The sequence below is a fragment of the Cyprinodon tularosa genome, unplaced genomic scaffold, assembly GCF_016077235.1.
Source record: "Cyprinodon tularosa strain WSP-4 unplaced genomic scaffold, ASM1607723v1 ctg636, whole genome shotgun sequence".
In the NCBI taxonomy this organism is placed as follows: Eukaryota; Metazoa; Chordata; class Actinopteri; order Cyprinodontiformes; family Cyprinodontidae; genus Cyprinodon; species Cyprinodon tularosa.
This window is the reverse complement of record NW_024039381.1, coordinates 637,287-661,689: the sequence shown is the minus strand read 5'-3', so window position 1 is coordinate 661,689 and position 24,403 is coordinate 637,287. Positions and strand designations below refer to the sequence as shown.

The window sequence follows — 24,403 nt, the reverse complement described above, 5'->3', positions numbered from 1 at the left end:
TGGCCCCCAAAAAAGACTCACATCTTTTAGTGAAGCTAAGTGCTCCCACATCTCTTCCTCCTTGCTGCCCATCTACATTAAGATCCAAAATTCTGAGATTAAAGACAGAATTATGAGATCAGAGTCAGAATTCTAAAATGAAAGTCAGAATTCTGAGTAAAAAAGTCACAATTCTATGAAAAAAGTCAGAACTCTGAGAAAAAAGTCAGAATTCTGAGATTAAAGTCGGAGTTCTGAGAAGAAAAAAAATAAGAATTCAATGAAAAAAGTCAGGATTCTGAGAAAAAAAGTCAAAATTCTGAGATTAAAGTCAGAATTCCGAAAAAGAAGTCAGAATTCTGAGATCAAAGTCAGAATTCAGACTTTTCCCCATAATTAACTGAAATAATATTTTAAAATCTGTTAACTTTTTTTTTCCCAGTGGCCCTAATCCTCTTCCGTACTTACACCCCTTAAACGCATCATAACAGAATAACTGGGTCACGTGAGCTCCTCTACTAAGAGCGCAGTGACGCGCTCCAGGTCCGTCAGTGTAGCGGTAGCTGACAGACAGCCTTCACGGACTAACAGCTGTCTGGACCAGCTGAGAAATCTGACAGGAGTCCAAACGATATCAGAGGAAGCCTTCAGGAGAGTAGAAAATAAAAAGAAGAGGAGGCAAAGCCAGGAGGGGAAGGTAGATGAGTTATTGCTTTTGTTCTCCTTCTAGGAGTCTGGGTGTTTATGCTTCGCTGTTTACCGGACTAAGGTGGGAGCTCATATTTTTGTAATTCTGTTTTCCTCCATCGCGTTTCATTGCAACTGCACTGCCCAGCAGCCAGGCTAGGCACCGTGGAGGAGCAGCCGCTTACTTGCAGCTCCATCGCCGCTGCGCTCCTTCTTCCTCCAGCGGGTCGGCTCCAGGTGGAAGTGCGGAGATGCGCTTTTTCATACGAAATGGACGTTTCTCTGGAAAAGGATAAACTTGGATGAGATCTAGGAAACAAACTGGAAACTGCATTGTTGAGCAGGAATTTATTGTTTGAAAAACAGTTATATAACGAAAGAGAAGAGGGGGTAAAAAGGGAGTCGCTCCAGGAGGAGAACCAAACCCCGCAGGTTACTTGAGCTGCTGCAGGCATGGGGAGCAGGAGGGTCGCTGACACATCCAACGCATCCGAGGTGTCTGTGCAAATAGACAAAAGGGAGGCAGAGGACGACTAAAGAGGCGGTGATGGAGGGTGAAGGCAGCGGGGTTCAGTCCACCCATCAGCCGTCTGCAGCCCTGTCAGCAGCCGCAGCATGAGGTGGATTGAGGTACGCAGCGCTGCACGTCCCATCAGTTTTCCACATCCTCATTATTCATTTAGCCGTCCCCTCCTTCCTCTCCACTCCATTACGTCCACCTTTCCTCAGATGCCTTGACTGGGATCCATGAACCCATCAATCAGCCTCTCCATTTAACCCACCTTTGACTCAACATCATTTACCTCCTCTTCATCACTCTAGCCCCTTAAAATGTTAACTGACACAATAACCCTCACTTCTCTGGGGGTGTATATATATATATATATATATATATATATATATATATATATATATATATATATATATATATATATATATAGTATTTATTTGAAAGTAGAAACAAAAATTGAAGTAAAGGTCAGATGAAGCTGATTCAAATTACACGTCCAGTTTTACTCACCTGCCAAGAAGCAAAGCCATTGAGTTCTTATTGATCATATTGATTTAGGGAGCTTTATATCCACTTCATTGTGCCAAGATCCCTGATCTAGTTGGCAACCCAAGACTTTGCATGATTAACGATGTCTGCACAATGCTGCAAGTGGCTTAAAAAGAAACTGTGGCTAACCTCACGGTCTGGATATTCATGCTGCACCACAAGCTTTTAAAAAATGTATTGGGTTTAGCTTCAAAAGAGCCACATACGTCATTTCTGTTTTGCTTACTTTGTGAAGACTTTTATGCAAAGCATGTTTTCTAGTTTTGAAAAGTAATTCTAGTTTATTACAATTAAAGAACTGTAGAGAAAGGTGGGAGATAGTTGGACAAGATAAATATTGATCCCCAAGTAGAGAGAACTTCTATAAAATGTACTACAGCAACCAACTCATCATGTCTGCCAAATCTTTATTTCTCAGAGTCACATCATTATTTCTGTATACTGTATATATAATACTGTCTAAATATTGTGCACAATTTTTATTTAGCCCTGTACAAAAAGGCAAATTCCGGTTGTCTATATTATAAAATACAGCTAATGGGGGTTATTTTTAAGGCATTTGATTACATGTAACATCTGCAGATTAATTATTTCAGCCCGCTCATTTTAAAGTGTCCTAAATAACGCTCCGTTAGTCAATAAGTAAAGGACTTGTTATTATCCACATTATTAGGATGAATCTGTTTACTCTTTTTCTTCGAATCTCAAACATTCGTAAAACAGAATTTTGCATGATAAAGGGCATATAAAGTCCCAATCCCCACCGCATAATCAGGCGCAAATCCGGAACTGTAAAGACCTGCTTCAATGTTCTTTCTGAGCAGCATTGCAAAGCTATGCTAGCAAAAAAAAAAAAAGAAAACTAAGGAATATTTCTGGTAAATCGAAGAATGTTAAAGAATTTGATATTGCTACTATGTTATTTATTTCTAAAATGGTTCCACTCTAGATAAAATCCCATATAAATCCCATCTGAAACATATGTTACAAGGGCGAATGCGCCCGCCAGCCTATACCTTTACATTCAAGACTACGTCACTCATGTATTTTTAATTCTCACTTTAAATCAACTTTAGTAGAACTTTGAAAAAAGCAGCATTTTGAATCTATGGGATCAACAAAGCAAATGAAAATATTTTTAAAGAGCAACTTCTCTTATAAAACCTGCAAAGATCTTGTCAATCTTACAGTCTGATTTGTTTGCAGTTTTTAATTTATGCAAATTAACAGAGACAGCTGGAAATATCCGAATGAAGACCAGGAAGGATTGAGCTTTTGACATTCTGATTCTAGATTATATTTTAGTTGTTTATTTATTGGTTTGTAGGTGCATCCTATTCTAGAAATGTTCAAAATTGAACAAAATACATAATCACAGGTTAAAATGTTCTGCTGCTTGAAGGGATTTGCATCAATTGGAAAATGATAAAAACAATACATCGACTTGATTTCTTTTTTTTTCTCTGCTGAGATGCCTATAATTCCTGACCTGCTTCCCAAACAAGTTTCTGATATGTAAAAGATGACGAGTATGAGTAAACTGATTCTGTTCTAAACCATTAGAACCAGGTGAACCTGTGTCATTAGAGTAGGGCAGACCTGTCAGTTTGAGGTTTTCCGGTGTTATATCATTTTGACCTTTGGAAGAACATCAAACAATGATCACAGATGGGATGTATGAGAGTGGTGCTCAAAAGTTTTCTTTGAATATATAAAAGCTAGCGAGTAAAAATGTGCAGCGGATTGATAACACACGAGAACGTCTCCCTTTGCTGCTTATTTCTTGGTGTGGCCATACCATTTGATCACATACCATGGTTTACTCCCTTCCCCCTAGCATCTTAAATGCCTGCGACCAACCAGAGATCTCCTTGTTATTTGTCAAAGAAGAATAACATGTTAGCTCAGGCTTTTTTAGCATGGATTTCCCTTCTCTTTAACAGTGGTAATATATTGACCTGTAACAGTCAAGAATAAATACAGATGGTGTGGATGAAATTAATTAAAATTAGAAAATTCTTGGGTGGTGTTGCAAAATGCTTTACCTGCTAGGCATCTGCATGTGCATAAAATGCTTTCTAAAAATCAGTTAAGACAGGTATATGGAAAAAAGTGGAGGAATAATACAGAGCTGCCGCATGTTATCTAAAGCACATCTCCTCAGCTGGTTTAACAGTTACAATAATCAAGGCACCTGTAGATATATATGGAAATATATCTAAATGTACCAACACTATAGATAAAACATAGAACTACACAAGATTATAATAGGATACATAACATAGTTTATTATGGAGAAGAAAAAAAAATGAATAACGCTAAAAGCTAATGCCAACTGCTAAGTTACTGCCCAGGTGCCCAGATAGATGGCATTCCTTTAGTAGGTGTGTTGCCAGCTCAAGTAAGGAAGTGAACTTGCATTCACTTGGATAGATCACTCTGTCCATTTTGTTCTGATGCATATCCATAAGGGTAACGGTAGAGCTGGTGCATATCTCAGGTAGTCTATGGGCAACGGGTGCCCATAGACTCACATAATTTAGAGACTGCAATTATGAAAGTTATGTTTTTGGATTGTCAAAGGAAGCCAGGGTCCTGGAAAGAACTTGTAAACTCCATGCAGAAAGACTGGGAATCAAACCCAGGATCTTCTTTTTGCAAGGCAACAGTGCTACAAACTGCGCAACCATGCAGCTCCACCTGGACAGTTTGAGGTATGCATCATAAGATCATATAATTGATTTAGACTAAATGTGAAAGGAAGTTAGATATCACATTCAGTATTAAACATTCCAGTAGAGTTAATGTAGCACTGGGGTGAAATGGGAAGAGGATGATGAAATGATTTGAACAACTCTCTTTGTACTAGTTGCAGATTATGGAGGGAAGGGAGTTGAAAATGTCACATCAAGTGGTGAATTTACTGTAAACCAGTTTGGTAAAAGTATAAGAGAAGTATTTGCTTGATGCTGCAGAGATAAAAGAAAGTTAACAAGGTTACGTTATGAATGTGCGAAGAGAAGAAGATGATGGAGTGGGGTGTTCAGCTTTAAAGCAAGGCATTAAAGATGAAAGGAAGGCGAGATCCAGGGACTGCCAATGCATGATATAAAATTGACTGATTTGTTTAAAGTTGTCTTTGCACCAATGTGGTTGGTAGTGTGGCATGGCGCGTTGGAACTGGGAATATATGGTCCGAGTCCAATCAATTTCAGTCAAATTAGTAACGATTTTTTAATTCCTCTGTGCTATATTGCTGCATTAAATTGTTGATTTTAATTTTAAACAAGGAGTTGTATTGTTTTTCTTTTTCTTATATAATTAGCTGTTAAATCAAATATAAATGTTGAAATTAAATATCTACATTTTGTGAAATGTATTTTTATTCAATTGCTTTAATAACTGTCAGAATAAATCATTGAATACTTAAGTAATCATTTACATTAGCACTAGTTTACACAGTGACACTTAGGTAAAGCTGCCAGTTACACCTGTGACGTCTAAAACCAACTAATTGATCTGGATACCATGAAATATTTTAGTGTCAAATCTTATTTAAAGAAAATAAAATGTATTAAGGGCTAGAAGTTTTCAGGGGGTGAATGTTGATAACTTTTAATGTTACACTCAAAAGCATTTGTTTTATTTTAACTTAGAATATATTACCTTGTAGCTGTCCTTGAGCTAGGTACAGATATGACATCTTTTGTTTAAACAGAATAAAATATTAAGCCATGGGACATTATCTCCAACGGTTGACCTTTGATTGAGGGTTTAAAAACCTCAATAACTGTTCCTCCTGTGTGCTAAAGGAACAACCCGTTCTTTCACACACAGACGGAGTTCTCAGTGAACGTTTGCTCAGTTTGTGGCTGACTCAACATACCTTCTACTGGCAGAGATAATGAGGCATGTGAAGCAACCATCCTTCTTCCTCCTTCTGTCTAAAAGAGGAAGTTACAGTGATGAGACCTCGGCAGCATTTATAGCAGAGTAGAGGTGTGCATCATTGTGTGCAAAAGAGCACATTTATGAATGGAGTTTGTTTTTTTTCTGCAAACTTTGAGCTGAGCAAGACTCTTTTTAATCTGAGCAGGTTGTGCTGAAGGTGGTTCATTGTTGCACAGTGGCCAGTATTTTTTCTTAAGAACAGAACCAGCTTTACTGCTGTATGATCATTTTCCTCCACTCACACACACACAGAGATCTATGAAGACCCATATTCTGGGTTATGTATTACTGTTTGTCCACTTACCTGGTTAGTGCTTTTGTTTTTATGTTAAAAATGAAGAAAACTCAAAGTCTTAAAGGTTTTTTTTAATCTTTTTTTGAGGTGAGGTTTTAGTAAACAATGTTCTTGTTCACTGAACCTGTAAAAGATCAATCAATAAGCGGTTGTTGGTAACAGCTAATCGAATGAAGCCTCATTATAGCAGATTTTAACACATGAAGATAACACAATCTGAAAGTGATCATAAAGTCAAGGAATCAAACAAAATACCGTGGAATTGTCTCCATGCAGATATTTGTGGACACAGCTCAAGTATAACTCACTCCAAAATGAAAATGTTCCCCGATAAACCTTTAAAGCTCTCCAATGCTATTTTTGATTTTACAGATTTTCCTCAATCTGCAATAAAACCATCACATTCTGGTACAGGGTTTCATCGTCTTAGCGTCACTTTGGAATATCACTACTCACTCAGACATACTCTTCAGTAGTGACCAGCGGTAGATAATCCAGGTCCAGAAAGTAAAAGCCCTGCATGGTTTTCCTTTATTCTCTTCACCTAGATTACTCCGGCAATGAACCCTTACTTCTTTTAGCAAGCGGCTTTACAAATCCACCCTTAAAGGAGCAATAAGCAAAATTACACCACTAGGTGTGCTGTTGAGCACTATCAGTAGATGAAAACAACACATTTGAATACAACTTTCTATTAGGCTCAATAACATTGCACAAGAGGTCATTTGGTTACTAATAAATAACAAAAATATGATAGATTCCTCCCATTAAAGTCAGACTACATTTTGTGTTACTTGTAAAATGCTCATATTACTCCTTTTATTTTATCATTATATATTTTTCCTTATTTTGACATAAAATATTAGACTATTGTTTCCTTTGGCTTGTTTTTTTGAATTACAATAGAATGGACAAAACACTCATTGTGGTGTAAAGACTCAGCATAACTACACAGAAGGAACAGAGGCGAGACAGCTACCTGGTCATGCTACTGACTCAAAAAAACTCCTACTGATGAGAATGTAAAAATGCTGTAACTGGCTATCTCAAGTTGTAAGTCACCTGACTTGCACACAGGAGGGCCGCGTTCTTAGGCAAGATCCTTGACGTTAATGCCTACCTCATTGCTTTGAATAAAAAGCATCTGATGAACGCAAAAACAAACAAACAACTAAGAATATAAAATCCAACTGACTTCCTGGAAGAGATAACCAGGAAAGAAACACTTGTTTATGAATGAGGAGAAAGCACTGGCTCCAGTCATATCAAGATAATACACATTATTCTAGGCCAAGGACAATCCAATGGACAGTACCAGGGCTTTTCTTTGTTAAGAATTATCATCTCTGTCTGTAAATTAGGCTCTATACTTTAAAGTGTTAAACCATAGGTAGGAAAACTATGTAATACATCTACTATACTTGACAGGTAAGCTATATCAGGGTTTAACAATAATATACATGAATGACAAAAAAATTATCTCAACATGTAGCAGAATAGAATGCACTTGGACAAAACTAATTTGTTTGAGCAATAATAATAATACATATATGTAGATTGTGTCTTGGAGACAATTAGGGCTGCAACTAACGATTATTTTGCAAATTGATTGATCTGTTGATTATTTGTTTAATTAATCGATTAATAGTTGGATAGCCAAAGATTCTTTAAAGAAAATTTAACAACATTATAAACCAGGTGAAACATAAACTCTTCCACAGTTCTGGATACACCATATTGACAGATGAACATTTTTTTTTCATCTTAAATGCAAAATGTTTAGATTTCTCTTTACAATCTTGTTATAATTACTCTATACTCCAGTTAACGGTTAATCGATTAGCAGTGAGGGCGTTTACTGCTCCGCTCTCACCTCGTGCTACTAGATTGAACTGAGTCGTTGTCAAACAGCAGCACCGCATGGAGAGAGCAGAGCGGTGATCGTTGAAGTTGAAAAGAGTTGAACATTACCGTGAAATTGTGACACAGCAACCAATCAGGAAGTGGTTGTAGGCAAAGCTTTTTTTCACTTAAAATGTAATACAGAGAAAAAAAATGTAAAAAAAAAAAATAAAAAATAGAAATAAGGAATACTCCGAAGAGGTGCTAGGTGGCTTTAAATAAACGCTGTTTTAATTTACCCTTAGAAGCAGTCCTCATCCTACTACCTTACCTCCAGCACAGACCAGGTTTGTCACTGTCCCCTGCCCAGCAGTGTTGCTTTTGCGTTGATAGATTTACAAGGAGGCACCACCTAATCCAACAGTCATCAAGACACAGCTCTGGATGAACCAAAGTGGACTCTTTTTTTTTTAGTGCTTTTGGAGCTTTTCCAATAGTTTATGCTACTCCCAAGGCAATTCAAAAGTTGTGCATGGGCACTAACCTTTCAGTGTACAGTATTTGCTGAGTGTTTTCACATGGTTTGGGTGTCAGCTTCATGCAGCTTAAAGTGCTCCAATTTGATGATGCAGTCCAGGATGTAAGAGTTAGAATTTGTTATTGTAATACAGAGAGTTGCAGCTACTAAATCTGGTTTGAAAAACGTAGGAAGAAACATCTGACAAATTGTTTAAAGATTTATTATGCGTCTTTTATTTGATTGTGGAGGACAGCTATCGTGTAAGATATAATGAACTCAGCGTATCTAGAGTCTAAGCACATCCACTCCATCATGTATGTGCATCTGTTACAAACTGAGGCTGCAAACAGTTTTCTTCAATGATTTGTAAGGATATGCTTCTTTTCCTTGGCTTCCATAGTTGTCGGCATGTATATGTTTTGGGACTTTGATTGTATTTGGTTTTATAAAAAGCAATAAAAGGTGTCTTTTCAGTTATTTTTAAGATATAAAACTATGGCAATTCAATATTTTAACACAGCTTATCTGAAATAGACACTGTACCTCTAGCCTCTCTACAAAAGCTCTTTAATGTTGATGGTTGGAATAATGTTGCTGCTTTGTTTTCTTGTGAACTCTCTGCTTTCACCATTTTACAGCCCAAATGCTATTACACTACATCAGGACTAAAAACATCATACATGTGGTCCTTATGAGTTGTGTTTTTAAGAAAAAACGCTTTCTGCATTATGCCATAAAAGCCAAGGCTTTTAAAAAATATATATATATTTTATCCTCTATCTTCAATGAGCAGCAACTCTAAAAGTCTCATAAATGGGATCAGTACTTTTCCTCAGGAAAAAGTGTCACTATAATGAAAAGCAATGTTTTTAATGAGTCATTGTCATCTACCTGTTGGCATTGGCAAAGCTTGTTTTATGTAGACAACACACACAAACATTTCTTATGAAGACACAGGAACAAACCAAACGCCCATCTTCTCTATTCTTCCTGCAGGTCTAAAGCTGATGTAGTCACAGTTAACACTGATCTGCCTTATCACCACTGCCCCACTTGCTCAGCCTTCTTTCTGATTATTGACCGCTGCAGAATCGCTGGGGCTTTAATTAGCGCTAGTGTAACTAATTGGCCTGCATAGAAGTGACATTGATGGGAGGCAAGAAAAGGAATTAATGAGGAGAGGCATTGGCAGATTAAACACTGCTGTTAATGACTAAAAATGGATCCCTGATGATTCCTCTGAAATTTGCATTTACGCTTAGAACAACTGAACAAATTCAATTCAAGGATCACTGTGTGAGACTTTGTGGATCGTTGGGTGCTAGTACATGGGGGGGCTCTGTTCATTGTTTATTTCTTTAATTTCATGTTTACGTGTGTCTCTGTGTGTGTTCTCCTGATCAGTTTGTGTAACTAGATGTTCATGTGGTTGACAGCAGAAATCTCTCAAGCGCTCAATGTGCTTCGATATAAAGTATGTTAACCTTTAAAACAAAGCTTGCCCTGGCCTCTCTCATTCCCCTGTAATTGCTTTCACTGGGTAAGCATACTCGCCTGAAAAGGTTATCGTGTTCCTTGTCAGATGTCATGATGAATGAGCAAACATAACAGAAAATTAAAACTGGAAGTTTTTAAAATCCTTCTCATACTTGGTCGGCACAATTCACTGAATGCCCCCCAACAGGCTTGCTTCATATCTGCTTATTGCTAAAGAACTTGCCTCGACTTTTAATTGCAGAAGAATGGCTTAGACTGCTACTGCTGGTACTTGGGTAGATTGGAGTTAGTTCAAGCAAACTTTAGTTATGACTTGAAGTAAGAGATCCATTTGTGTAAATCACAGAATCCAGAAGTTCCTCTCCTGAGCTGCTCACCCTGAGTAAAAAAAAAAAAATTAGAAGGTAATAAGTCAGTTAATGAATGTGATTTGAATTAAGTTTGTTAACACAATTGATTTGTCTGTTTAAAGGAAATATTCATGAATGATGACGATGTTGTAAAGGATGATTTTTTGTGGATGGTTTCATGAAGGCTTTACTGAGGGATGGTATTCTCTTCGAAGAAAAACTTTATCAGTAGTTTATGGTGAAGTACTGCGCGAAAAATGAAAGGTGCATTCATCTTTGCTCAGACCCCCAGTGTTTGAAACATTTCATTGTAGATAGCTTGGGTCTTCAACACCTCAGGTTTTATTATAGGAAAAGCATCTTTAGTGGAAATTTCTTATCATACCACCACTGGACCCCTTCAATCAGTAATACTCACATATTTTTCTCTTTAGAAAATAAAATCTTTTACAATTTTTATTATACCATTGGTTCCTGCTTCCCAAATCCATGGAGGAAAAGTGGCATTTACTGGACTTTTTGTTCTTCACCCCTTGTGTACACACTGTGTTATGGTAATTAGGCTAGAGTCAGCAGTAATAGGACCTTAGGTTAACGATTGGCCTTTGTCTTCATAGATCTTTAACAACCCATCTAGATCCTCTACCTCAGCACAGGTGATAAATTGTTTTGTCCACCTTTTTCTGGGACAAGTCCCTCAGAAACCCTTAAAACCGATTAAAATGATTGTTTTACCAGGTACAAACCGGGCCTTGCTTATGCATAGGAGTCTAGGGTCCAAATCTGAATGTCTGCTGATGAACAGCTTATTTAAGTTGAAATACTGTTTTAAATTATTTTGCCTGTTGTAATTGGTCAGCATTTTCTTCCCATTTCTTCTTTTTATTCCATTTACATACTGTATAATGGTTCATTCCTTTCCAATCTTTCAGCTTTTAGCAGGAAACAAAAGCACATACAAATCAGTTTGGAAATATCCATGATTCCATGATTAGATTCTACATCACTTAAAATTGGTTAGCTCAATTTAAGTCAGGTTTTTTTTTTTTTTTTTTAAGATTCATCATGTCTTTTTTGATATAGATGCACATAGTGTTAAAAGACTGGGACAATTTTTTAAGTTTTTTTTTATATAAAGTTTTATTAATGCCTTTTTAGCATACTTATTTTTATATAGATACTATTATAACATTACTAGTTCATCAAGTGGAAATTGCTTGGTAGATTAACAGCTGTATCTGTTCAATAGTGACTGTAATCAGCTGCTTAATATACATACCACTGCAGCCTGTTAAGCAGAGATCATCAATACAGGAACTGTTACGCCAATGCAGGTTATTTTGACATTCAAACCGATTTTTGAAGCAGATATAGATTTTTCTTCTTCCATTTACATGTATATTTACATCCATTACCTGGATGACTGAGAATATTCACCAGTATATCCATTTACATGGAAAAATGAAACAATGATAACAAATATTACAGTAAAGGGCAAAGTAACTTTTGTTTCCACAGAATGATATCCCAAACATCCATCCATTTTCTGTCATGTTTATCCCTACTGGGGTCGTGAGGGGTGCTGCTGCCTATCTCCAGCTGTTTAAGGGCTAGAGGCGGGGTACACCCTAGACAGGTCACCAGTCTATCACAGGGCAACACAGACACAAACAGGACAAACATCCATTCACGCACACACTCACACTGAAAGAGAATTTAGAGAAGCCAATTAACCTAACAGTCATGTTTTTTGATTGTGGACGGGAGCCGGAGTATACGGAGAGAACCCTTACATGCTCAGGGCAAACATGCAAATTCCATGCAGAAAGACCCCGGGGCAGGGAATCGGACCCGGAAAGAAAGAAACTATCTTTGTGGAAGCTTTATTTTTTTGTAAATGCCAGTCTGTTGTGGTGACCCAAAGGAAAATATTTAACTGTTTATTGTCAAGGTATTTGAGATGTCAGCTACCTTTTTCCTGACACTGGTCTTGTACAAGTTTTGTATAGCGGAGGGGTCAGCACTGATTATGCACTGTGCAGACTGGTTTGCATAATGCTGTCTGGGCCTGTCATGTTTTTCTGACTGAGCCACAAAACTAAATAATGGCCAAATATGGCAGAATACATTATGGCCCTTTTTGAAAACCAGAAAAAATTAATTATTTATTTTTTATAATTTTTTTTTTTTAGTTTTGAAAGAGTAAACAAGTACAATTTTTGTAATGCCCTGATACCTATAACAAGCTTGTTTCTTTCAATTTTTTTTTTACTAAAATTAAATCATTATGTGAAACAAGTAAAGATTAATAATTATTTTCTTTTATTGTTTTTTTTTTTAAAGGTGACTGTTTTAAAACCCCAAAAAGTAAAAAAAAAGAATGGACCTGGGAATCAGAAGCCATGTGGGAAGCTGTATTGTAATTATCACATTTCTAAGTATATTCAAATAAAAGTAAATTATATAAGGACCTTAATGTACTATTATGATAAATTAGGAAAGGGAGAACCTGAGTTGTTGCCCTGTTTTATTGACCAATTCAAGCAAAAGACATCATTGGCAGACATTGTTCTGTTTTACAGCAATCAAATAGCCTTCAGTTTTAAATAATTCTAAATAAAACTATTTTTGAATTTTAAGAAATGAAGAACATTAACAGACACAATAGGGTGAATGTTTAAGAAATTCCACTTCTGGGTATTGTTAAGCTGCTATTGATAATGTTAGCATCTGCTTTGTAGTTTCATGCAGCACTTAAATTTTTTTTTTTTTTCTTTTTAAAGAATCTAAAGCAGTTTGGAGACTATTTAGTTTAGAATTAAAATGGTCACCAACTCTAAACTAATGACTTACCTGAAAGGACAATTCTTAAAAAAACTGACGTGTAAAAAAAATTGAAAGTGTAAGATTAGATGATTTACAGTTTTTTAAACCAGTGGGATGTTCTTCAACTATAAGTACAGCCCCTGCTGTGTCCTCCTAGTGAGGGATGTGAGGGAATAGAGTCTACAGCGTTTAGCATCTCGAACCTCTTTGAACTGTAACAGTTGTAATAAGTCTCTGTCCTAACAACTAAATGCTTCCTCCTTCTACAACCATAGTGGTCTGATTTCAGCCATTAACAAGGATTTATCATTATAACACGAGTGCATATTGGTAAACAGCTGACTTTACAAAGGTTTATGTGGAACATCACAACAATTGTTTACTCATCCAGATTGTTGATAGCAGTCCTGAAACCATCCTAGTCAGTGCACTTCAAGCCTGCCTGAAGATCAGCTATACTGGGTTTACAAAGTAGGTTTACTAAAAAGTCTTAAGTTTTCTAAACCTGAAAACAGAGAAACTGACTATTCCGTTTCACAAAGACTCACAGTCTCCATAGTAACATTCTCCCCCAGGTTTTTGAGAGCTGAAACCTGAGTCCACCTCCTCTGTTTAAGGTTGATTTTTTCCCTTTTAACATAAATGGATTCCTTTTAACATAAATGGTGATATAGTTGATTCCTTCCGAATACCATCTCAAACACCATCGCTATGCAGGGGAACAAAATACCTTGCAGGTCAGTCAACAATAACCCTTTAGGACTGTCTTTTCAGAGGAATGGGCCAGTATCAGGTATTGCAGGCCAATAAGTACTTTAACGGCTCCCATTAATAAGGGTTGGAGCTGGTTTTCCAGTTTCAATGTGCATGTTTTCTAAGCCATCACAAGGCTTTTGGGCTACTCTATAAAAGCCTGGAACACTTCCTGGATTGGAAGAGAAAAGTCTTCAAACTTGGAAAACAAAGTCCAGTGGTTTGTTTTTTAAACCTTAACTTTTTGACTATGACCTGGATGAATGAGAATCTCCACCAGGAGATCACCATTATGTTTATAGTGACTCAGAGCAGAGTGAAAAACACTCACCACTCACAGTTGTGTTGTAGCAGTCTGATGGTTTTCCTTCTCTGGTTGGACACATTAGAAACTTTGTTGTTGGCGAGTTCTTGGCTAAGGTCGCCAAGAACAATGACAAGGGATTCCAGGTTCATCTGCTCCACTGACAGGGCCTCGTCAGGGATTATGCAGTGTGCCTCATTCTCATGCATACTGGCCAGTGGTGAAATATGCAAACCAACCATGGCGAGACAGACAAACTCAAAGGTTGTTAACTGTTATTTTAATACTCTAGATTAGGATAGCAGTGCTACATCACTCTCGCATTGGAGAACGCTTTGACTATTTCTGGTCTGAACAGCTAGAAGTCAGCCAGATGGAGTGCAGAGTTCGGTTTGGACAACCAGGTCTCCATGAAGCATAAAACAGAAGATAAATAAAAGTTTCTTAATTTTCCTACTAGTAGCTGAAATTCTTTACAGTTTTTTTACATAGTGGGTACACATATGTGTATGGAGAAAAATATAGCTGGAATTGGAATCACCGCTAACAGAGATGCCCAGATGACCTGGCTCCCTTTTATCTAATGTTGCATTTCACAGCATAAAAAGCAGCAAGTGAGCCCTTTACCAAATTGCCCTATAATTCCGATACTAATACTAGAAAAGTGGTAAATAGTTCAGCTGGATATTTTTCACGATACATAAGAGCTCATTTCTATTACAAGGAATGATGCGAGAAAACAGCATTAAGAAACAGACACGAAACAAAGCACAACTAGCACTGAGGCAGCTATACACGGCACCATATTGGATGCAAGTGATTTATTACTAAATTCTAACCTATTGCTTATAATTTCAGTAACATACACAACAATGATTCCCATATGCAGCCTTGATCATTATGTTTAATGCTTTAAATAACCTTTTTGGGTTAGGGAAAAAAGCTTTCTATTTGCATTTTTCTATTTGTGAATGTCAAAAATGCCTAACTAAATTCACACACAAATCACAGTTAATACTGTACATGTTTGACTTGCAAACATTCAGGATTACTGAAGACTGACTGTGACTGCCAGTATATCTATCTTGGTGGATCATTTTCTGTTGGGCACCAGACTATCATTTACATTTTATTCACAGTAATGCATGTTGCATGTCTATGTTTGTGCATAATCCTCTACATGTTCTGAATTCATGTTTGTGTGGATTCCAAAATGAGCATCTGGGTGATCCCAATAAGACACTAGGAAGTCTTGATAGACTTACGGTGAATGACGAGCAGTGGCTGTCATCGCCAAAGGCTGGCTTGGGGTTCAGCACCACTGCTGGACCCTGAAAACTCATTTTGGCAGATGCATTTCCTCTCTTGCTGAAGATGTACAAAAGAAAATTGATTCAAATTATTTCTGTGGGAACATAGGCCTGAAAATTAACACAGTAAAGGAAACAAAATGTACCTGGGGCTGCAATATTTGACACCTGGCCCAGTGTCAGTGAATAGAAGCACTTTACAGAAGGTTTCTCACTTTCTTTTTTCTCTTCAATTTGCAGGGAGCTGACACAGAGGAGGTGGCCCTTATTATAACCTGAAGAAGACAGGACCCAGTGCCTGACCTTGTGTTTGTCGAAAGTGCCAAAGAAGAGAAGGGGAAAAGCGTCATTGGTAAAAAGAAAATTGGTGCCTTCTCCTTTCAAGCCAGAGCCCTTTCAACCTTACTTCACGCTACTCTTAGGGGCTCAACTGTCCCTTTGACTTCACCAGAAGCCTCCCCCAACCCATCTGCCAGCACAGATAACCGTCTGATTGTTGGCACCCACATGTTTGAGGTGACTCTCTGTGACCACCGCTGCCCATTTTCGAGCAGAAGCAGTGACTTGCAAACCCATTCTGCACCATGCAGTGGAGACGGCGGCACTGTTGTCCTATTAAGATGACCTGGACCATCAAACGTTCCCTCTTTCGGACCCATGTGGCAGGTCTACTTTCTCTGGCTCTACTCTTCACATTGCTTTTATTTCTTAGCCACCAGGAATGGCTGCCTGGGCGCAGTGGGCCTCGTGACACCCCTGTAACATACACCATCAGGGGTCTTCGGAGTCCCAAGGGGGATGCCAACCAGAGCAGTTCTCTGAGGAGCCTGTGGAAGGAGACGGGGAATGGAGCCCCAAAGCCTCTTCTCAACCTCAGCTCTCAACAAGCAGAGGGGACACCAGCTCAGCCAGGAGGAGGGGGTGAAGCTGGAGAAGGATCTAGAACGAGTGTAATGGGGCTTGGGGACTCATTTAGCTCTAACAACAGTTTACAGAAGGAGATGGATGTAGGAGAGAAACTCAGTGCTCAACCCTTCCGCTACATCTTGAATGAGCCTTATAAGTGCAGGGACAGTACCCCCTTCCTCATATTCCTTATTGCTGCTGAGCCTAGACAGACAGATGCACGTAATGCCATCCGGCAGACATGGGGAAATGAGACTGTAGCAGGGGGGGTTGGGTTTGTTCGACTTTTTCTTCTTGGCACAGGGAAGAGTTTAGATGCTTTTCTTCAAAGTAGCATTGAAGAAGAGAGCCGTGTTTACCATGATATCATCCAACAGGACTATCAGGACACGTACTACAACCTAACCACCAAAACCTTGATGGGGATGAACTGGGTGGCAACCTATTGCCCAAAAGTCTCCTATGTGATGAAGACAGACAGCGACATGTTTGTCAATACTGAGTATCTTGTTCAAAAGCTGCTAAAACCTGAACTACCCCCCAAAAGGAGATATTTTACAGGATATTTAATGAGGGGCTACGCACCAAACAGAAACAAGGAAAGCAAGTGGTACATGCCGCCAGAGGTTTATCCAAGCGAGCGCTACCCCATATTTTGCTCAGGCACAGGGTATGTGTTCTCAGGGGACCTGGCCGAATTGATCTATCAGGCCTCACTTAGCATACGCAGACTGCACCTGGAGGACGTTTATGTAGGAATCTGCCTGGCAAAGTTACGCATTGACCCAACACCCCCTCCCAATGAGTTCCTCTTCAACCATTGGCGCGTCTCTTATTCCAGTTGTAAGTACAGCCACCTGATAACGTCCCATCAGTTCCACCCCAAAGAACTTATGAAGATATGGAATCACCTGCAGAGCAACAAGCACAACGCCTGTATTAATACTGCCAAGGAAAAGAACAGCAGACACAGAAAGTTCCATGGACACAGAGCTCCATGAATTATTCCTTGATGACCGCCTGCCTCAGAAAAAAGGATGTTGCTTGAAACAAGGAAATATTCAACTTGGCACTAAACACTATATAAGAAAAAAGCACATTGTTTTTGGTATTGTGTACAGCAACCTATTTTTTTATTTTTAAAGTAATTACAAACCTTTCAAACTATTTCCGAAAGGAAGAACTGGAAACATGATTGTTTGATGCACAGAGAAAGCTGCAGCTCAAAATCTGGGTTTAGGACAATTCAGGTGCTAACAGATTGGTGGAAATTGATGCTCTTAATGATAGTGCAGTACATCAGAGTCTACAATGTTTAAAGAGAGTGGTTAAAAAAAAAACACCACTTTGTTTACACAGACAAAGGGAAATGTACGTTTATTTTGAAAAGTTACACTACCTAAATATAAATTAATGAATGATCTAAATCTTTAACATGACCAGTTATGCTGCCCTGTTTTTTGCTGTTTAAATTACAGATCTATCAAAAGACACCTCTAATAGTGGGTTTCTTCTCATCCAATGTATTTTATTTTTGAAAGGTTTCACATAAAGCAACCACAATCACATCAGAGATGACTGAGATTGTATTTTCTAAAGCTTTACATTGAGTATAACTCTGCACTTAAGTAAATGTGCAATGACTCATTTGAAAAAAATAAATAAATGTACTGAATTCATTTTGCTTGAATTTCTTGTATCTTTTTACCTCATCAATTGCATTGGGGTCCACAATATTGACATTATTCCCAGTAGGGGTCATTTTGACCCCTACCAAGATTTTAGCTACAATTTAGACACCAACATGGTTCAGTCACTTACTTTTTAGCATTGATTAAAAATGTCTAGTTACTTCATGTTTTTTTGTCGATGCTCTGGCTACTGTGTGTTGAAAAGATTCCATGAATCTTGTAATGAGGGTGTGATTTTGTATTTGACATGGCTGTATTAGGTTTGATTGCTGGTGCATGAACCTCTAACACACGTGTTTCAATGCCTAAAAGTAAATTTGGTGGTGACATTCCATTACAGTTCCAAACTGCTATTAACATTTCAAGATGCATCTTGAAATGGACAGATAGCGAGATCAAAGTTGGGAAGAACAGCTGTGATATGATCAAACATCTTCAGTGCAGAAGGTATGCCACAGATGCTGCCATTATTTAGATGAGGATGTATTAAAAAACACCTTGCAGGGAATTACCGAAATTCGACAAAAATAAGGTAAGGCATGGATTACTTTCATAAAGTCATGTAATTGACTTTATGCGTGTTGCATGTCTACGTTTGTGCATACTCCTCTACATGTTCTGAATTCATCTTTATGTGTGTTCGACAATGAGCATCCTGTGTGATCCCAATAAGACACTAGGAAGTCTTGATAGACTGACGGTGAATGACGAGCAGTGGCTGTCATCGCCAGAGGCTGGCTTGAGGTTCAGCACCACTGCATGCTGGACCCTGAAAACTCATTTTGGCAGATGCATTTCCTCTCTTGCTGCCGATGTACAGCGGGGGGCTGATGGCACTCGGCAACCTACGTGGTTTAGAGTAGATTTAGCTGACACCATGCACCATGCAAGCGTGGAATTTATACATTGGCCCAAGGCTTATGCATGTGATAGCTGAGCTAACACATGTTGCTGTCTCCTAGTTTTACATTTAGTGTTCATATTTTCAACCAAAAAGAGGAAAAAAATATCAGTACGTTGGTAATTTAGGAATGACATGTTCTTGACTGACAGATTTTAAAATTATATTTTTTTCTGTTTAAACTGTCAGGCAGAGTTTCATTAAAAGAGTACCATTCCCCTTTTTATTTCCTTTATTTTATTTTTTTGATTCTGTGGATGTCCATGCCATGCTTTTTAAATAAGCTTGCTGCAGGACCATGCTGTGTTTCCATTCCTGGCTAATCCAATATTCAACAGTTCTTTAATATTTTAGAATATCCCTTTCAAACTGTTATTTTAGCTTAGAAAAAGGAAAGATTTACCTTAATAGGCTGTGTATCTATGAAATACTTTAATTGAGAGCCTTTCATCTTGACAAAATTGATTCAAAATATTTCTGTAGAAACATAAGCCTCAAAATTAACACAGTAAAGGAAACAAAATGTACCTGGGGCTACAATATTTGACACCTGGCCCAGTGTCAGTGAATAGAAGAAGCACTTTACAGAAGGTTTCTCACTTTCTTTTTTTCTTTTCAAATTGCAGGGAGCTGACACAGAGGAGGTGGCCCTTATTATAACCTGAAGAAGACAGGACCCAGTGCCTAAACTTGTGTTTGTCGAAAGTGCCAAAGAAGTGAAGGGGAAAAGCGTCATTGGCGGCTGGTGAAAAATCTTTTTGGTGGGGCTGATATAGCCTAGTGTATGTCTCCAACTAATCCAGAATAAGAATTCAAATAAACAATTGGACAAACAATACAATTTAACAGTAATGATTTAATTTACTATATAATAACAGTAACAGTGATGATTTTGATCACTGTGACAGGGTTCTTTGGCCTCCAAGAATCCACGCTCAGTCGGGTTACCGGTGTTGGTGATTTATTGTGCTCAAAAACTCAAAACAGGGTGCAAATGAAACTAAACATATACAAGATACTCTAGGCCTCAGCCTCCTTCCAGTTACCAGCAATGTAACAAAGAAACAGAAAACAAAAATGGCCGCTCTTCTTCCCACAGCCCTCATTAAATAGTTTAAGCCCCTCCCCTGAGGCTCTCTTATTTCTGATTTCTTCTCATAAATCCGTTTTGTCTATATTACCTCCACAAACAATTGATATACAAAAACAAATAATTTTTACAACTTAATTCCTTTACACAGATTCATTGACTTATTCAATTACACCAAACTTTTAAACATTAAAAAAAATAATAATAATAATCTGACAAACATTTAGCGAGTCACGTGTTTGTGACGTCACTTCCGCATTCCAACAACTCTGGCGTTTTAACCGCTTACTGAGCGTTGCCTCGGGTTTGAACCCAGCAAAGACGCCGCCAGACTGAAGATGACAAGTCCCCATGATGGCAGATTCTCTGCACATGTGGGGCAGTCTGATCAGCCCCAAGACAGAGACGGTAGGAGTCTGTCTGTGGAAATCCACAAATAAATGACAGTAGGTTGGGAAATGTAGTTTATATAATTTGTTTTGCTTATAGGTACACACTCTAGAGAGTAAAACTGACATTTATGAGTTAATTTGTATATTTTACGTTTCACTTTTCTTATCAGGGAGGGCGGTGCCCCAGCGCCCCCTATGGGCCGGCCGCCACTGCAGCAGACACAGAAAGTTCCATGGGCACAGAGCTCCATGATTTATTCCTTGATGACTGCGTGCCTCAGAAAAAAGGATATTGCTTGAAACTAGGAAATATTCAACTCGGGACTAAACACTATATAAGAAAAAAGCACATTGTTTCTAGTATTGTGTACAGCAACTTATTTTTCAAATTTAAAAGTTATTACAAACCTTTCAAACTATTTCCAAAAGGAAGAACTGGAAACATGATTGTTTGATGCACAGAGAAAGCTGCAGCTCAAAATCTGGGTTTAGGATAATTCAGGTGCTAACAGATTGGTGGAAATGGATGCTCTTAATGATAGTGCAGTACATCAAAGTCTACAATGTTTAAAGAGAGGGGTTAAAAAAAAAACACTTTGTTTACACGGGCAAAGGGAAATGTATGTTATTTTGAAAAGTTACACTACCTAAATATAAATGAATGAATGATCTAAATCTTTAACATGACCAGTTATGCTGCCCTGTTTTTTGCTGTTTAAATTACAGATCTGTCAAAAGACACCTCTTAGAGTGGGTTTTGTTCTCATCTAATGTATTTTATTTTTGAAAGGTTTCACATAAAGCAACCACAATCACATCAGAGATGACTGAGATTGTATTTTCTAAAGCTTTACATTGATTATAACTCTGCATTTAAGTAAATGTGCAATGACTCATTTGAAAAAATAAATAAATGTACTGAATTAATTTTGCTTGAATTTCTTGTATCTTTTCACCTCATCAATGGCATTGGGGTCCACAATATTTACATTATTCCTAGTAGGGGTCATTTTGACCCCTACCAAGATTTTAGCTACAATTTAGACACCAACATGGTTCAGTCACTTACTTTTTAGCATTGATTAAAAAATGTCTAGTTACTTCATTTTTTATGTTGATGCTCTGGCTGCTCTGTGTTGAAAAGATGACATACTGTAAATCTTGTAAAGAGGGTTTGATTTTGTATTTGACACGGTTATATTAGCTTTGATTCCCGGTGCATGAACCTCTAACACACGTGCTTTAATGCCTAAAAGTAAATTTGGTGGTGACATTCCATTACAGTTCCAAACTGCTATTAACATTCCAAGATGCATCTTGAAATGAACAAATAGCAAGATCAAAGTTGGGCAGAACAGCTGTGATATGATCAAACATCTTCTGTGCAAAAGGTATGCCACATATGCTGCCATTATTTCTTATTATAAGTTCTACTGTTGTTTTTCTTCGATTTGATCTCACCACACGTTTAAGTGATCTCCGATCACGATCATTAAGGATTTTTTTCCGGCCACATTTCTTCCTTGAAGATGATTGGTCCCCACTATCCTTCCAGTTTTTAATAATGCGTTGGACAGTTCTTAACCCAATTTTAGTAGTTTCGGCAATCTCTTTAGATGTTTTCTCTGCTTGATGCTTGCCAATGATTTGACCCTTCTCAAACAGACTAACATGTTTTCCACGACCACGGGATGTGTCTTCTTTTCAAAAAGAAGAATACTTTAATCAGAAAAGTTTGAATGATATGATTTCAGGGTCATCCTATTATTACCGACCCTGACCCCCCTTGGCAAGGATCTTGTGATCTTCAACATCAGAAGTTGGAGTCTGATCCTAATCATTAGAGCAGACTTTACTAAGTCTACAGCAAAATAATTATTGAAAACTCTCAGGAGAGCCATAATGGGTAATTGATATCTGGGTCACAATTATTTTGATTTGAAAAATAAAATATCAAAAAATAAATGATAGAAAGATTTTACCATATTTAGAAACCTATGTACCCTGCGACAGACTGGTGACCCCTCCAGGGTGTACCCCACCTTATTCATGCCTGTCAAAGATAGGCACTGGCTATTTTCCCCAAGACGGAATAAGCAAGAGCAAATGGATGGATGGAAACCACTGCATTGAATTAGCTCCTAATGACCAATATGCAATGCACAGGGTGACCAGATGTCTCAAATTGTGTGAGACCATGCCAGGTTTTTCATTTCTGTCCTTCTTTCCCACCATTCCAAAAATGTCAGACATTTTTCACTAAAATGAGACAACACAGTTAAAAGAAAAAACATCACCAGATACTTTTCCTAAATGCAAAGAAGGCAGAGCTGCAGTCATTTTCACAGAGCTGTGGCCATGCCCCGCATCAGGACTAACCTGCACAGAAGGCTTTTAAAACAGAACACGTAAAGTTCAATCCAAAACTTGATTTAATCTTTTTCCAAAGAAAGAAAATACAGCCATAACAAAAACTGCAGGATTGTTTATTGTAACCACATGATGACATTGGAAGGTGATTCTCAGATAGCTTTATGTAAAGTTTGCCAGAGTTATTTTAAAATTGGATACAAAGGAATTGGGATGTAAAGCAACTCCGTAAAAGTGAGTCACAAAGGAAATGGACGGCAAAAAAAAAACCTGTCCATCATAAGCATCCTTGCCATCCCACATTAGTTTTATTTTTTTATTTGGTCACCCTACTTGCAGAAGATGTAGGCCTGGATATGATTACCATTATTGTTCAAACAAAGCATGATGTGACCTTATTAGCATGCTGATTTCACACCCTACTTAAACAGAAAACAAGTTGCTTGAGTGCAGCTTGCTTTTTCTTTTGGTCTGGCTTTGCGTCATTGTTCATTCTACAAAACATTCATAACTGATTTTTAGACAAGCTAGGTACATTTTAAAAAAAGAAAAACAAATAAACATTAGAACATGTTAGTATTCTATTAAACGGGCTGCCATTCATTTCCAAACACTGAACCAAATTTCAGGCAAATTAAAATATGGTAGAGACAAAAAATGTTTTATAATGAGATATTAGCTACACATTAATTACCACTATGACTCCAAGAAATTCAGCTGCAAGATAATTTAGATTCATATTCGATTATAAATGAATACACAACACCTAAAAAGAATGTTAGTGTTTCCTCAAAACAATTTTTTTCATAATTAATGGTTTGTTTTTGGTTTAGTACAAGATAGGAAAAGCAAGGGAATTGAAATTAATACAAGATTCATCCTTCACTGCTCCAGGCCAGAAACATATATAATTGGGTCTGGTCTTAAAATAGCATATATCAGATTAAGGTAATTTAATCAAACTAATGGAGAGCCGGGACTTCACTACACACACCAGTCACTCTCGTTTTAATCACCTTTACATATGAGTGATTCTGTAAAGGGCGGTATACAATGGGTATAGTTCATACAATGCGATATTTTAAGCTATTAATCAGTACGGAGAAGAGTCTTAAGGGACCTGGGAGCTAAACGGTGCAGACAGTATGTGGGGAAAATATCAAGATGTTCATCTAAGATAAACTGCACAGCAGCAAGTAATTACTTCATGCAGAAGCCACTGGCAAAGAAGACAGCTGTTTTTTTTTCTTAGTTTTTTAACATTTCACATTCATTTGTGAATCTTAGCCCTTGTGTAAACCCCTGTTAAACAGCTGCCACAAGAATTTTTCCTAACAATTCTACAGTTATTCTGTTTGTATCAGCTCCCCTTTGAAATTCATTTGGAAAATACCACTTGTTAGCAACCATTTGTTGAGAATATACTGACAAATACAATTTTTGTATCAACCTACTGTAGTTTAAACGTTTGTATTTTAGTGAGAACTGCTATGGTAATAATTGTTCCTTACATGCTGTAACTTCTGAACCTATGCTGTTTTAAGTTTGAGGCCACATTACATGATTTCCATTAACCTTGCAGCCATTCATTGTCAACATTAAATGTCCTATACCTGTTGTCTAAATCTTTAGAAAACAGAAGAACTAGATCACAGTAAGTTTTACACTGAATCTTGTTC

At 37.7% G+C, this 24,403-nt stretch overlaps 1 protein-coding gene across 2 annotated transcripts; it reads left to right on the top strand.

Moving 5' to 3' along the window:
• Positions 1 to 504: 504 nt before the first annotated feature.
• Positions 505 to 17,959, top strand: b3galt2 (UDP-Gal:betaGlcNAc beta 1,3-galactosyltransferase, polypeptide 2). Of its 2 annotated transcripts, none has more exons than XM_038308400.1 (2): positions 505 to 676; positions 15,615 to 17,959. In XM_038308400.1, the coding sequence occupies exon 2, from the start codon at positions 15,959 to 15,961 to the stop codon at positions 17,279 to 17,281; it is 1,323 nt and encodes a 440-aa protein (XP_038164328.1). In that variant the 5' UTR covers positions 505 to 676; positions 15,615 to 15,958; the 3' UTR covers positions 17,282 to 17,959. The 2 variants fall into 2 exon arrangements, with proteins under 2 accessions (XP_038164328.1, XP_038164327.1); XM_038308399.1 differs by having other exon boundaries at positions 505 to 1,296.
• The last annotated feature ends 6,444 nt before the right edge of the window (positions 17,960 to 24,403 follow it).

Bases quoted from the DNA above. Each gene is read 5' to 3' on its own strand.
- b3galt2 (XM_038308400.1), top strand. From the start codon at position 15,959: ATGCAGTGGAGACGGCGGCACTGTTGTCCTATTAAGATGACCTGGACC.